We start from the raw sequence: 15,857 nt of genomic DNA on the forward strand, positions 1-15,857 counted from the left end.
GACGAGGAAACCGAGGCCCCGAGAGACGAACAGACTTGTCCAAGTTCTCACGGCGACGGCAGGGCTGCGATGTGCAGCGGGCTGTCTGATGCCGAAGCCACTGCCCTCGTAACGCACCGGGCTGTGCATCTGTTCACGTCAAGGTCAGGCCGGCTGCAGGTGTAACTGCTTGAGAGGCCTCTCACCCAGACCCAGGCCCTCCCTCTTCAGAGAAGTCTCAGGGAGCTTGTGGTGGGCGGAATAATGACCCACCAGAGAGAACCCACATAATCCCCGGAGCCTGTGACTACATTAAAGGTTGCAGATGGGATTAAGGTTGCTAATCAGATGACCTTCAAACAGGGAGATGATCCTGAATTATCTGGGTGGCCAATGTCATCGCCAGGGTGGGGAACGATGGAAGAGGGCGGCAGAAGAGGCAGGGCTGACACACACACACACACACACACACACACACACACACACACACAGGCACACCTCGCTTTGCGCTTCACTTTACTGCACTTTGCAGACAGTGCATTTTTTTTTTTTTTTTACAAATTGAAGATGAAGACCCTCCACCAGCAAAAATGTCACTTGCTCACTGAAGGCTCAGGTGCTGGTTAGCATTTTTTAGCAATAGATTGTTTTTAAATTGAGGCATGTGCATTTTTAAGACATAATGTTACCTATTGACTATAGTATAGTGTAAACATGACTTTCATATGCCTTGGGAAACCAATTTGTGTGATTCGCTTTACTGTTTTATTTGAGGTATTTACTGCGGTGGTGTAGAGCCAGACACGCAATATTGCGAAGGTGTGACCTTACGCACGCACATAGGCACACACACATATATGCGTGCTGTGTGTATACAATTACCAAGAAGAATTCATACCAAACAGATTAGGGTTAGGGCTATCTGTGGTTTGGAAAGGGACTAGGGTTGAAGCTAGTGGGAAAAATAGACTTTCACTTTATCAGGAATGCTTCCAGAAGAATGTGTCCATGTGATACTTGGATAAGTAATAAATCTTGCTTGAAGATTTGACTATCTGCCTTCCCCCCTCCCCTCGCTGCCCTCTGGACACACCAGGCTCGTCTCCGACCCCTTCCTGGCTCCCCCTCTCCTCCTGCAGTGCATTCGTTCTGACTTCACTCACGCAGGTGGCCCGGGGGAGTGGGTGTCCCCAGGAGCACCCAGACACACCAATAATCTGCATGAACTCATCCCCAGGGATTGGAAAGCCACATGGCTGTGGCCAGCTGGCACTGGGTAGGAATTCCAGCTCCGAGTCCTGCCGGGAGACTGTGGGTGAGCGACCAAGTCACCGGGAGTCTTGCCCCTTCAGCTGTGAGGCAGGGGTAGCCATCGCTAGACTGAGTCATTAGAACTTCTGGCTGGCTCACCCGATCTCATGCGAATGGGAATGGAATCCACATGCTGCGAGAAACGGAGCCTTTCCCTTATTTTTTGGACTTTAACGAGCCCTCAGGGTATCACAGAGACTGGTCTGCTATTGATATTACAGCCAATGTCACATTTTAGTCACCACAAAGCCAGCAGACTGATGTCACTTTTTCCTAGAGGGGATCCACTCGCCTCCTGCTCCCCACTCTTTGCCTTTAACTGTGCCAATGGCTGCTTTGTGGCTAAGGAAGGCAAAAGGGAAGGAAGCTCACTTTTTAAAGTACCTACTGTGTGCCCAACATATATTATCTCAACTATCCATATGTTATCTCATTTTCCCCTTTGCTTTACAGATGAGAGAACTGGTGGTGAGAGAGGAGCGGCCACCTGGACTGCTGTGAAACGCAGACTTCAGACGGAGGCCCAGGCCAAGTGTCTCGATCGTACCCCACCTGTCCCGGACCTGGCCAGGGCACATGACCCGTGGTCGCTGCGAAGGGCAGGTGCGCTGGGGAGACAGGCGGTGTGCCCAGTCCACACCAGAGCCCCCAGCTGATGGAGCCTTCGTGGAGACTCCCGTAGTCATCAAAGGAAATCAACAGGGCAAATTCTCAGCGGAACGCTAGACTCTGTGTCTCCAGGTGCTCCTAAGCCAGAAGGAATGTTCATGAAAGGTGAACCTCAAAACACATCGGTAACATCTGACCCGACAGGACGCTGGTGGGTTGGGACCCAGCAGGAGATCTGAGCACTGGGACCCAACAGGGGTCGTCCGCCAGACCTGCGGAAACGGACCAGCCTGACGGGCGACAGCCGCTGCTGCGCGTCCCAGTGTTCCTGACCGAGGGGCCTGGGGAGGGTGGAGGGCGGGGAAGGGGGTGGTCTGGGTGCCCACCTGACTCGTTCTTCTCGATGATGTCCACCACCTGCCCCACGCTGAGGCTGATCTCCGAGCTCTCCTGCTTCTGGTAGTCTGCCACCACCACGTACTGCTCCAGGACCATGGGGTCCGCCGAGGTCGGGTCGCTCCCTGTGGGTGTAAAACACCATCAGATGTCACATCTGGCCACCACTCGGTGTACAGGAGCAGGAGCTGGGGAGGAGGGGAGGTGAGGGGAGCATTCTAAATAGAGACAGAAGCTGTTAGAGGACTTGCCTCATCCATTCATTCTTTTATTCATTTGCTCACTCGACCACTACAATTTACCATGTGCCCGCCCTGTGCAGGCACTGTGCTAGGCACGGGAGGTTCAGAGCAAGATATGGTACTTGCCCTGAAGAAGCAGACAGCCTACTGGGAAAGTTCATTCATTCACATCTACCCATTCAGCATCAGCCACTATTCACCCATCCGTCATTCATCCAACCAAACATGTATCCATCTACCATCCATCCACTCATTTTCCCATACATTCACCAACCATTAAGCCATCCAAATTTACTCATCCATTAATTCATGAAATCACCAATGATATTCCAGACACTCTATTAGGTGCTATTTGGGGGTGCTAAAGTAGACGAAAGAGATATGACTCCTGGCATCCTTGAACCTAGTCTAGTTGTGGTGAGAGACACATATTCAGTATATGTGATCCATAAGCATATAGGGAAAAAGTATTCGTTTTGGATACGTGCGATTCGGGGAAACACAGAATAAACAAGATAGGGGGTGCTAGGTTAATGGGATGGTCAGCAGACCTCCCCGGGAAGTAACATAAAGCAGAGACCCGAGGCAAGGAGCCAGGAAGACAATGGGGAAAGAACGGGGCAGGCCGGCAGTGCGGGTGGGGGGGGGGGGGGGGGGAAGGCCTGGAGCCTTCCAGGGCCGGGAGGGAGGCCAGGGTGGCTGACGCCCAGAAGGGAGGACCTCAAACACTTTTTTTTTTTTTAACCCCTGAAGTAGAACCGAGAAACCGACTTAAGAAGGGAGTAACTCGTGAAGATTTGCATCTTTAAAAAGATTACTCTGGCTGCCTCATAGAGAATGGGTTAGAGGCTGGCAAGGAAGAAAGCAGACCAGCCCTCACCAGTTTGGCTCAGTGGACAGAGCATCGGCCTATGGACTGAAGGGTCCCGGGTTCAATTCCGGTCAAGGATACGTACCTTGGTTGTAGGTTTGATCCCCGGCCCTAACCAGGGCTAAGTGTGGGAGGCAACCAATCGATGTGTCTCTCTCTCTGTCTCTCACCCTCCCTTCTACTCTCTCTAAAAATCAATGGGAAAATATCCTTGAGTGAGGATTAACAAAAACAAACAAACAAACAAAAAAAAAAAAAAAAAAAAAAAAAAAAGGAAAAACGAAGAAGCAGACCAGATGGAGGTCACGGAGCTGTTAGGCCAGAGCTTTGTTCCAGGGCAGGGCGGGGGGGGGGGGGGGGGGGGAGGGGAGGAGCCCTAGGAGAGGCATTTCCCAGGCCGCAGTGACCAGTGTGGATGGTGAGCTGGGCAGCCCTGGGGAAGGTCTCAGACGACCTGATAAACACATGGAAAGAGACCACAGAATACGAGTGACGTGAAAGATCAGACGAGTCCAGACGCTCCCAGAGAAGCGACAGCACTTCGAGAGCAGCAGCTGGACGTGGTGGGAGGGCAGCGTGACATCTGTGGCCACCGGGCCCTCGTGCCCTGCACATTCTGACTCACAACATTCCCTCCTATTGTTTCCATAAACAACAGGAACCCCCACAGTTCTGTCCCAACACTCCCGCAGTGGAGGGGGGTGAGGGCCGGCTCACACCGAGCCGGTTTCGTGCTCCTCTTCCCGACTCTCTCAGGTGGCATCCCGTTGGTCGCCTGAAACGGGCCACGGTGGGAGCGTTTATACCACGGAGCTGGCACATGCTACAAAGCAGGGGTGACCGCCAGAAAGCTGCCTGTGAAGTCGCTCCCAGCATGCCCCTGCACTCCAGCCCCGGGGGCCAGAGCAGCACAAAAGCCCTCTGTTAGAGCCAGGCACTGCGGGCTCTTGATGTGGAAAACCAGAGCAGGGCGTGCTGGCCCGGTGAAGGGTCACCGCTCTTTCCTCCAGGGTGGGAGAAAACGTCCCACATCTCGTTCACCTTCACATTCCCAGGGGACCTAGAGTACCGTCAGGCACACAGTAGGTGCTTTATAAACATCCTATATAATAGCCTAAATGCAAATTGTCCCCTTGACCAGGAGTTCGACTGCTCACTATGACGAGTGCTGACCACCAGGGGGTGGCGCGGAACATGGTGGGCACAGGCGATGAGGCACCGGCAGCGGACAGCGGTGGAGGTGCTGCCGGCCCCAATGGGCTTCCGGGTGAGCCGGGCCGCAGCCGCCAGGACCGCAGGGGCCAGTCGGGCTCCCCGTGGGTTCACACAGGAGCTGGTCTGAGAAGCCGGCCGGGAGAGAGTGCGCTGCCTGCCCAGCTTCCGTGTGGCACCGCTGGGCGGCCCACGGCGTCCGGCTGCACTCACTGCATCTCTGCGTGGGGACTTGGGCGCCGTGACTCAGGCGGAGGGGGGCGCGTGGGGGTCCAGGAGCTGCCCAGGGTCCAGAGGTCAGCTGGGACCTGCCCTTCCAGGCCAGACACTCGCGCTTTGATCACCAGCCAGGCCTAGGGACCGCACTGTGCACGAATTTTGTGTACTGGGCCTCTAGTGGAATGAATAACCATGGTCGTCTTGTTCACTCAGCACTTAGCACAGACATATTCAATGGACATTTGTGAAGTGAATGAACAAAGGGCAAATGGAAACTTCTAGAAACTCTCCATTCTGCACCAACTCTCCTAAAGCGGCTGCCAATGGGATCTGGGATAACTACAAGCAGTGACAAAATCGGGGAATTATGGGACTCACTGTGAACAAGAGAGTCGTTCCCTGCCAAGGAGTGGTTCAGAAGAGGGTGCATGGGGTTGCTTTTTCTACACCAGCTCTTCCAGAACTGCTGCCTGCATTTCACCCACAGCGCTCAGCGTATCAAAACCAGGCACACCAGGATTTGAAATACCAGCTTCTCAAACTAGGCTCCAGGCCATTTAGGAGTTATGCAGAGACACCTGCTGGTGGACTGTGATACTGCAGCCAAGCTCTATAACGCACAGTAAGGGCAATGCCTAGAAGTTAATGTGGTAGCTCAGCCCTAGGAGCTAAGTGTGAGAGCAAGTATTCCTAGGTTAAGCAATGTCATTCTTGTGGTCCCGCAGGACATAGAGAGAAGGAAACGGCGAGCAGAAAGGAGGAGATCCCACAGAGGAAGGGTGATTTCATCATCGAGGAAGTGCTATAAAATATTCTCAAGAGGCAAGTGCCTAATCCCCAGAATTTTCTAGTTGGCCATGGTTTGTTTTGAAATATATTTTTATTGATTTCAGAGAGGGGGAGAGAGAGAGAAACATCAATGATGAGAGAGAATCATCAATTGGCTGCCGCCTGCACGTCCCACACTGGGGATTGAGCCCGCAACCCAGGCACGTGCCCTGACCGGGAATCGAACCGTGGTCTCCTGGTTCATAGGTTGACACTCAACCACTGAGCCACGCCGGCTGGGCCTAGTTGGCCATGTTTTGATTCAAGATGACATGTTTTGAAATTTAAAAATAACTGCTATGGATAAAACTGGACTCTTCCCCCCCTCCCCCCGTCCCCGCCCAAAGCCATCTGTTGAAGGTCTAACCACGATGTGATGGTCCAGGAGGTAATTAGGTTAAATGAGGTCATGAGGATGAAACCCTCATGCTGGGGTTTGTGCCCTTGTACGAAGAGACCCGGGAGCGTGCTCTCCGTCTCTACATGTGAGGACACGGCGAGAAGGCAGCAGGCTGCACGGCAGGAAGAGGCCTCTCTCAGACCCCAACCATACCCTCCACATCTGTGAGAGAGCAAGTTTCTGCCCTCTAAGCGGCCCCAGCAAACCAGTACAATGAGCAATAAATAGCAAAGCAGAATATTCTTTCCAGAACTGCAGCATAACACTGCCGGTCTTGCTCCGTGTCAGTGCATGAGAGAATACCTCAATAAGAAGAGGGTAGAGCCCCAGCCGGTCTGGCTCAGTGGATAGTGTTGGCCCGGGGACTGAAGTATCCTGGGTTCGATTCTGGTCAAGGGCATGTACCTCGGCTGCAGGCTCGATCCCCAGCCCTGGTCAGGCTCATGTGGGACACAACCAATTGATCTCTCTCTCCCATATCAATATTTCTCTCTCTCTGTCTCCCCCACTCCCTTCCACTCTCTCTAAAAATCAATGGAAAAATATCCTTGGGTGAGGATTGACCAAAAAATAAAAATAAGATAAATAAGAAGAGGGTAGGAAAATCAGGAAGCAAGACGCTCCTTAGATAATCACACGACCTGTTAAAAGTTGGTGGAGGATTTTTTCTGCAGGATGAGCGGAACTGGAGACCACGTTAGCCAAAGTCTGCAGGAGCCAGCCAAGCCAGCCAGGCCTGGGAAATTCTGGAGACAGATAAGCCTTCTCCAGCTCAGTTCTGGCCCAGAAATCTCAGGGCTTGGCTGTCAATCTTAAGTCCCTTTCAAATTCCAGCAAGAAGGCTGGGTCTCGCCCTAGCTGGTTTGGCTCAGTGGACAGAGCTTCGGCCTGTGGACTGAAGGGTCCCAGGTTTGATTCCAGTCAAGGGCACATGCCCGGGTTGCGGGCTCGATCCACAATAGGGGGCTTGCAGGAGGCAGCCGATCAATGATTCTCTCTCATCATTGATGTTTCTATTTCTCTCCCTCTCCCTTCCTCTCTGAAATCAATAAAAATACATTAAAAAAAGAAAAAAGAAAAAAGAAGGCTGGGTCTAACATCAAGGGCGAGTTCAAAGGTCAGCTGAAAAACAAGGCTAAGTCGAGCATGGGCTCTTCGTCTGAAGGAAGGAAGATGCTCTTTTCCACCCGGTGGGACTATAAATAAGCCCGGCCCCCATCATTGCAGGGGGGGGATGTCACAGCGGCTGCCGCAAATTAGAGCTTCTTCTCTGACTTCCAGACCAGTCCCCTCATCAAGCCTGCCTGACGGGGGAGACACTTGTGTTTTCACAGGCCGGAGCCGTCTCTTCTCTGCCTCCCGCCCGCCCTTCCAGGAAAGGCCTGCACGCCGGAAGCCAGAACCACTGTGACCAGCCCGAGAGCGGCCACTCTGCTCTTTTCTAGGAAACGTGTCATTACCCTCAGGCTCTGGGGCTATTTGCAGCCGGAGCAGATGCCACGGCGTGGGCCAGTGCCTATTAGACCAGACAGGAGCGGTAAACAGGCTGCTGGGGACGAGGCCAGAGTTCACGCCACTGCCAGACCTCGAGGCAAAGAGAACACCCTTCTCCACGCTCCCTGGCAAGAATGGCGTCGGGGCCTGCACGGGGGACCAGAGCTGTTGAAGCCGCTGATGCTGCTTTGAAGGACACCCGCGGACTCTGAATTAACAGCAGCAGAATAAAGACAGCAGCAAACATGTATCAGCTACAACATGCCGGGCACTGTTCTGAGTGCTTTAGAGGTGTTACTATCTATAATAATAATAATAAAAGCATAATATGCTAATTAGACTAGGCATCCTTCCAGACAAAGCTGGGGGAAGGAAGGCCTACTCTTGCATGGATTTCGTGCATTGGGCCTCTATTAGGTGGATCACTGTTATTATCCCCATTTTTCAGATGAGGAAACTGAGGCCCATGGAAGGAGGCATCCTTTTTTACTTTTAGGACCTCTGCCAGGCCCTCTTTCCCCATTTTTATCAACCTCCTCAAACTTCCTGGAGCCCCAGATAAACAAAAGAACTTAGAATTCTGGGAATTCTGAAGAACACGTTGGCTCAGGTGTGGGGTGGGCTGGGCCTTTGCAGAGGTGGGGCCGTTAACACACTACAGAATGCTTAGGAAGCTGTCTCCCCTTCACCTCCAAGGTGTTCTCTGGGAAAGATAGGTCTCATCCACTTTGTAATTTTTTTGTATAAGATGAAACCACCCTGGCTGGTGTGGCTCAGTTGATTGAGCATCGTTCCATGCTCAAAAGTTCGCTGGTTTGATCCTGGTTTGATGCCTGGGTTATAGGTTCAATCCCCAGTAAGGGGCGTGCAGGAGATAGCCAGTCGACATTTCTCTCTCACATCAGTTTCTCTCTCTCGCCCTCTCCTGTCTAAAATCAGTAAAAATAAATACATAAAAACCTCCCAAAGATGAAACACCTTCCAATCATTACTTTTTTTTGGGGGGGAAACAGGATAAGGTATCAACCAATCAATCAGGCAATCAAGTATCCAACCATCCATCTAACATCCATTCATCCATCCATCCATCCATCCATCCAGCATCCACTCATCCATCCATCCATCCATCCATCCAGCATCCACTCATCCATCCATCCATCCATCCATCCATATGACCGCATCCCCAATGTGAAGCGCATCATCCATCCATATGGCTGCATCCCCAATGTGAAGCGCATCATCCATCCATCCATCCATCCATCCATCCATCCATGTGGCCGCATCCCCAGTGTGGAGCCCAGGGCCTGGCACACACATCACAGGTGCTCAGTAGGGGTTCGCTGAACATTGGATGAATAGGAGAAAATGGAAAACATTCTTACCAGATTTCTTTTTCCCAACATGCTCCCTGTGCAGGAAAGAATGGGGTGAGAAAGAGTCAGAGTCAGTACCTGTTGTGTATTGACATAAGTTAGTCTGTTAGAAAACTGAGATTCTCCAGCTCACAATATCTCCAGGGAATGAATAAAATTTAAGCCAGCCCCAGGGACCCAGATTCCTTTAAAAAAAAAAAAAAAGAATTCCTCTTAATTTTCTCCCTTTCTTGGAGAAGTGCTCTGGTGCCCTGGGGAGGAGCTGATGGGTGGAGGGGACTCAGCCTGAAACAGGAGCCAGGCCTCCCTTTACCCCGAGCTGGTGCCCACCTCGCCAGGCGCAGTGAGGCCCTGCCCCGGTGCTCGGCCCCCTGAGACAGAGACGTGGAGGGAAAGCGCTCGGTGGTAAGTGGCACACAGAACACGCTAAGACTGGGTAGCAGCCTGGGTAGCAGCGAATGCAGCACATCTCCCTCAGGGTGACGGGGGCACGCCTGCGGGCGAGGATTCACACGGAATCTGAGCGATGGTGACTCCCTCACCCCGTCAAGCATGTCAGAGTTTATGCACACAACTGCCTCACAGATGCGGGATCACAGACCAGGGTTTGCAGAGTACTTTTCGGTAACACGTCCCGTCAGTAAAAAGGTTTCCAGAGTTATAAAGAGACAAAGCAAGGTGACAGGAGGTCTGGTTGAGACAGGTGTTGTGGTAACAGTGACATTAACTAGCAATTACTTAATATTACCCTACGCCAGTACCCCGCTCGGTACTTTCAATTCACCCAGGTCTACTCAGAAGAACCCTAGGGAATGGCTACTATTTTTATGCCAGTTTTACAGATGAGGAAAATAAGGCACAGAGAGGTTAAGTAGCTTGCTCTAGGCCACACAGACAGCCAGGGTCCGAACCCGGGGCTCTCTTTTTTAAAAGTTGAGATATAACTCACACAGCATAAAATTCATTCTTGTAAAGAGTACAACTCACTGGTGGTTAGTATAGTCACAAGATTGTACAAACACCACCACCATCTAATTCCAGAAAATTATCATCACCCCCAAAAGAAGCCCCCACACCTACACGCAGTCACTCCCCAGGCCCTTTCCTCCCAGCCCGCCGCAACCACGAATTGGCATGCTGTCTATCATGACTTGTCGATTCTGGACAGCTTAGAGGAATGCCATCACACAATAGGCGGCCTTCGTGCCTGGCTCCTGTCACGCAGTGGAATGTTTTCGAGGGTCACCATGCTGTGGCCTGTGTCAGCCTGCATTCCTTCGGGGCGGGGCTTCCCTGGGCTTTCAGCATGGGTGGCCGCTGTGGGGAGATAGCTGGGGAAGGAGGCAGCTGAATGAGCTGACGCCGTCTTTGTTGGGGGAAGGGAGGGGCATGGGAGGCCTGGGAAGGTGCATCTCCATGTGGGCCCCTCCTTCCAGAGACTTACAACTACGGAACGGGCCCATCAGCTTCTCTGTCCCCATCTGTGAGAGACTGCAAAACCTAAACATCTTGGCCCCGACAGCCGAGGAGCTGCGAAAACTGGCTGCGTGCCTACTATGTGCCAGGCCCTGTGCCGAGGACATCACACACACAGACCCACGCCTCACCGTGACCCTGTGAAGTACGTATTACGATTATTCCCACTTACCAAGTGAGGACGCGGGCTCTCCGGAAAAGTATCAGAACAAAGCCCCACCGCCAGGAAGCGGAATTATCAAACATGACAGCCGGGGTGGGAAGTCACCACCATGTCCGCTGCAAACTCAGAAATCCCTAATTCTCTCCTTACAGCCTCCAATAACCCCATGATGTGTGTGTGTGTGTGTGTGTGTGTATGTGTGTGTGTGTGGGGGGGACAAGGGACGTGATCTCGTTGCACAGATGAAGCAACTGAGGCAGGAAGGGAGGGAGGGGTAGGGGCCCAGGGGCCGGCAGCCAGCGTCCTTCCCGTGAACCCTGACTGTCACTACCCACCGAGTGTGCGTGAAGGCTGCGCGGAGTGAGGGCCAGGGGGGCTCAGACCACAGCATCAGTCTGATTTTCCCTTTGCTTTCCTCGTTCCGCCTGGGGCTGGCTGGGCACGCTCCGGGGAGGTCCACAAGCCAACTTACTCTTTGGGGGGATTCAGGTCCTCAGGTCTTGTCTCAAAGAACTGCAGCACCTCGTCACACTGGGAGATGTAGGGGGGCAGCTGGATCAGGGCCTGGAGAAGAGACAGGGGTGAGTGAGAAGGAAGGAGGGGTGTCAGGCCTGCTCTAGGCCAGGGGACTCCACCTTGGCAGGCAGCAGAAGCAGGGAGGAAGGGGGTGCTGGTTAAAGCACAGATCACGAGGGCTTCACCCCCAGATGTCCTGATCCAGGGCCTGAGAACGTGCATTTCTAACGGTACCTGGTGCTGCTGCTGCTGGTTTGGGGACCCCCCCACCCCCACACACAGTGGATGTACAGGGTGGGGGCAAAGTAGGCTTACAGTTGTGACCACGCAAAAACAGTTTATTCTTCTACTATCATTATTATTTTCATTTTTTCTATTATTATTTATTAATTACTAGAGGCCCGGTGCATGAAAATTTACGCACTGGGGGGTGGGGTGTCCCTCAGCCCGGCCTGCCCCCTTTCACAGTCTGGGAGCCCTCAGGGGCAGGAGGTGACCCGGCGATCAGGGGAAGGTGATGCCCCCATCACACCTCTGCTGCTGCCACTGCCGGCAGCGCAAGCCTTGGCTGGCCCTGGTTACCTGAGCCTCGGGCGGCCCTGGGCGGCTGAGGGGACTGGGCGCCGCCATCTTGTGGCTGTGGGCACCACCATCTTTGTGAGGGTGTGATGGTCAATTAGCATATTTCCTCTTTATTAGATAGGATTGTATTATGTTCCATCCTAACAACTGTACACCTACTGTTGCTCCACCCCATGTATGCACATGTACATTACAGGCATGTTTGTAACACACAATGCGCACATATTTAGACAAAACAAACCGTGAACGTTATGCCATGTCATTGTTCTTCCCCCACCCCAGCTTCCCTGGGTGGTGGGAGTCTACTGCTTAGACAGTACCACACTTGACTCAGCTCACTGCCCACCGAGACCATTCCGATTGTTTCCGACGTGCCGGCATGTCCGTCCCAACGCCCGGGTCTGCAGTGCTAACCTGCAGGGGCTGTTTTGCGAGTTAGGCAGAGGCTAGAAGGTCCCAGGTTAATGAGGTTGAAACCCCCAGGACCTCCCACTGCCCAAGTCCCTGCTATTTGGCCACCTCGGCTCATCGGTGGAGGGAGCCTCGACCACCTCTGCCAGCAGGAGGGTGAGGAGGTGGGTGGGGGGCACAGAGCGGGACCAGCCATTCCCTGTGCTGTTGATCTTCCAACGGGTATTCGTTCACTCGGCGACTCAGGGGTCCATTCCCTGACGCCCAGCACCGCACGGTTTCTGTGCCAAATGGGAGAAGCACAGGTGACCACGAGAGGACGGGAGACGCCGGCACGGCTCCATCACGAACCCACAGCTCGGGTTAACCAACGTCCCCCGAGGGCCCCGAGGGCCCGGGTCCCTCGGGCCCAGATCTGAGCGCAGCAGAGTTGTCTCACGCACACACTTTATTACACACGTCTGTGCAGGGACGGCGCCTGTGCGTGTGCACACATTTAAGCAGCAGGGCGGCTCTGCCAGCCGTGTCCCCCACCGGCCGGTGCTCGGTGCTCGGGAGTGAGGTGGGACCCTGCTCTCTCTCTCTGTCTCTGTCTCTGCAGAAGGCCTCAGTCCCTGGCACCTCCCACGTGCCTTCCTGCCACGCTCAGTGTGAGCCTGGGACCGAAAAGGCAAGGCCTGTATTTTCTATATAAAAGCTCCGCTCCCCTCCCCTCCCCTCCCTGCAGAGTGATGCTCCAACCCTGCTACTGGGCGATGATGGACCAACGGAGAGATGGAGGGGTCTCCAATGTGGCACCTTCTACAGGACTCGGGTGTTCTGACCCTATACAATTTACTTTCCCGTTTTTAAATACATACACATTGTGCAGCCACCACCACCATTATCTCCAGAACTCTTTCCATCTGGCAAAACAGAAACGCTGTCCCCATTAAACAACTCTCCGTTCCCCTCCCCCAGCCCCTGGCACCCACCACCCCACTGTGTATAAATCTGACAACTCCAGGAACCTCAGAAGTGGAATCCTGCAGGGTTTGTCCTCTGGTGACCAGCCCATGCCACGGAGTGCCCTGTCCTCAGGGTTCGTCCATGTTGTAGCGTGCTGGAATTTCCTCTCTTTTCAGGGCTGAACAATATTCCATTGTATGGATGTAGCACACTTTGGGTTGCTGACCCCCATATGACCTTTGAGTTAGGCTCTGAAATTAAGCCCCTCCTACCCGACCCCCGTGTGATCTGGCCCAGACCTCAAGTGGGAAAACCTGTGAGCTGAGTGCACCTGTTTTAGGGGGGTGCCTTCCCTGGTCACTGCCGACTCACTCCGGGAGTGGAGGGCGCTGACCCGGTAGGTGTGGTTCATTCCCTTTTTTTATTAGCTTTGCCGTGACCCCTGTTCTGCAGCAAACCCCAGACACCGAGCTTTCCCAGGCCAGAGGCAGAGAGCCCAAGAGGGAGAGAGCTTCCACCCCCCTCCTCACTGCCCCCGCTTCTGACCGCCTCCCACTTCCGCCCCCCTCTCTTTCTGGCTCAGAGCAGCCTGGGTTCCCGCTCCCGCTCAGCGTCCCGGGCCGGGGGTGTCTGTCCTCGGAGATCCTGCAGCCCTTGCAGTCGGAGCCGCATAATGAAGGCGCCGATTACACGCTGGACGGGGTGCGTCCCGGCTGCTGTGTGGGCAGAAACCGTGCGGCTGCCCCCAGACGGCAGCAACATCCTTTACGTTGGCTCAGCACGCGGTGGCTCTGCACTGCGGTCGCCTGTGCTGCCTCATGAACTCCCGGGAGGGCTGGCCCCTTTTAGAGATGGGGAAATGGACGCTCTGGGGCCATGCCCAGGACTTCTACCCCAAACCCAGAGAGGGCAGGGGTATGTGGCTGCCCCTCGCACCTCCCCTACATGTCCAGACGCTGCTGGGGAGACCCGGATACCGGGTCGAACGAATTCACTGGGTAAGTGACGTGGGGGAGAGGCCCAGATGTGCCCACGCGGCCCTGTTTGGGGCCAGCTGGGTGGGCCCGGAGGTGGCCATGGTCTCCGCCCGGGGGTGTGGGGGAGCCTCCCAGGGTGCTCCTCGCTGAAACAGGCGGAGGCCCTGAACGGGACAGCGAGGCCCACGGAAACCGCCCCACAGTGCCAAGTTCTCCTTCGGTTTTGAGCGGTTCCTAGGAAGCAAAAGCCAAACCAAACCCCAAGCCATGCAAGGAGCCAAGTCACTAATGCCAGGCAGCCCTGAGCGCTGTGATGTGCGCCCCGCCGCGCTGGAAGGACAGGCCGACAGTGACAACATGGCCCGGGGCAGGGAGGGAATTCCGCTTCTGGGATGGTCCAGGACCGTCTGTGGTTGGTCAGCGATGTCCAACCACCGTTCCCCAGAAAACGCTCTGTCCTGGGTGGGATGCTGGCCCCGCGGGCAGAGGTGGCTGGTCGACGCAGGGAGGAGAGGAGAACAAGTCCCGCTGGCCGAGGGGGATCTGGAAGGTCAGACAGATCCAGCGCCTGATCCTGCTCTGGCCATTCCCGTCGCCTCTCTGACCCTCAGTGTGCTCATCCGTAAAATGGAAATAACTAACCCATCTCGGGGGCGGGGGGGGGGGGGTTGTGCTACAGAACAGGCGAGGAAGTGGCGGTAAGGATCCCATCGTACGCAGGCTGCTCGGCGCACAGTTCGTTAACCCTCTGGCTTTCTGTACTGTAGCAAGTACAACGCTGTGGTGATTTCCAGGGAGGACTCTTGAGTCAGCAAGATGATGGTGTTAAATAACGAGGCCTGGTTTCCCAGGGCTCTCTCGATCCTCTTTAACTTCAAAAAGAACGCCCCAGATGGTTAACACTTCTCTCTCTTTATAGCTGAAAACCTTCTTCTATTGGGGTCAGAACACTTAGCATGAGATCTTCCCCCTTAACAATTTTTTAAGTACACAGCACTGTGCTGTTGGCTGTTGTACTGAAAATCTCGAAGCTTATGCATCCTGCTGATGGAAACACTATGCCTGTTGGTTAGTAACTCCTGTTGTCCCCTCTCAGCCCCCAGCCACCATTCCACTCGTTCATTCTAGGAACCTGACTCTTTTAGAAGCCACAGACAAGCAGAACCCCACAGCATTGGTGTTTCTGTGACTGGCTCATTTCACTCAGCATAATGTCCTCAACGGCCACCCAGGTTGTCACATGTGGCGGGATTTCCTTCTCTTTTTTAAAAAAATTATTGTTATTATTTAATCCTCATCCAAGGATATGTTTCCATTGACTTTAGAGAGAGAGGAAGGGAGGAGGGAGAGGGAGAGAGAAACCTTGATGTGAGAGATAAACATGGATTGGATAGGCTGCTTCCCATCGGTGCCTCGACCAGGGATCATGGGACCGGAAGTCTGGGTATGTGCCCTGACCGGGGATCGAACCCGAGACCTTTTGGTGTACAGGACGATGCTCCAACCAACGGAGCCACCCGGCCAGGGTAGAATTTCCTTCTTTTCAAAGGCTGAGTAGTATTTGAGCGCATGCATATACCACGTTTAGGTTTCTCCCACATCCTGGCTGTAGGGAACAATGCTACAGAGAACACGCGCCGCGAGCTCACGGAAAGCCAGGCAGACGGGGGGACATGGCCGAGCCAGAATCAGGAGCTGGATCTGTCGGACCTTTTAGCATCGCCCTCAGCAAACAGTTTCTCCTCGAGACCCTGATTTCAGTTCTTTTGGAGAAACAGCCAGATGTGGGATGGCGGGGTTGTTGGCGGGAAGTTCTACTTTTAACTTTTGGAGGCGCCTCTGTGCTGTTT

General features: G+C 53.9%; 1 protein-coding gene across 2 annotated transcripts in view; it reads right to left on the minus strand.

Moving 5' to 3' along the window:
• The window catches only part of SH3PXD2B (SH3 and PX domains 2B), a 92,144-nt gene that overhangs the window by 20,833 nt on the left and 55,454 nt on the right, over nt 1-15,857 (minus strand). The window contains exons 5-7 of one of the 2 annotated variants that reach the window (XM_079771946.1): nt 11,046-11,137; nt 8,944-8,969; nt 2,286-2,420 (exon numbers count right to left, since the gene is read on the minus strand). In XM_079771946.1, coding sequence (XP_079628072.1) covers nt 2,286-2,420; nt 8,944-8,969; nt 11,046-11,137 — 253 coding nt within the window. The other variant, XM_079771947.1, reaches the window with a different exon arrangement.

The sequence above is a fragment of the Cnephaeus nilssonii genome, assembly GCF_951640355.1.
Source record: "Cnephaeus nilssonii genome assembly, chromosome: 5".
NCBI lineage: Eukaryota > Metazoa > Chordata > Mammalia > Chiroptera > Vespertilionidae > Cnephaeus > Cnephaeus nilssonii.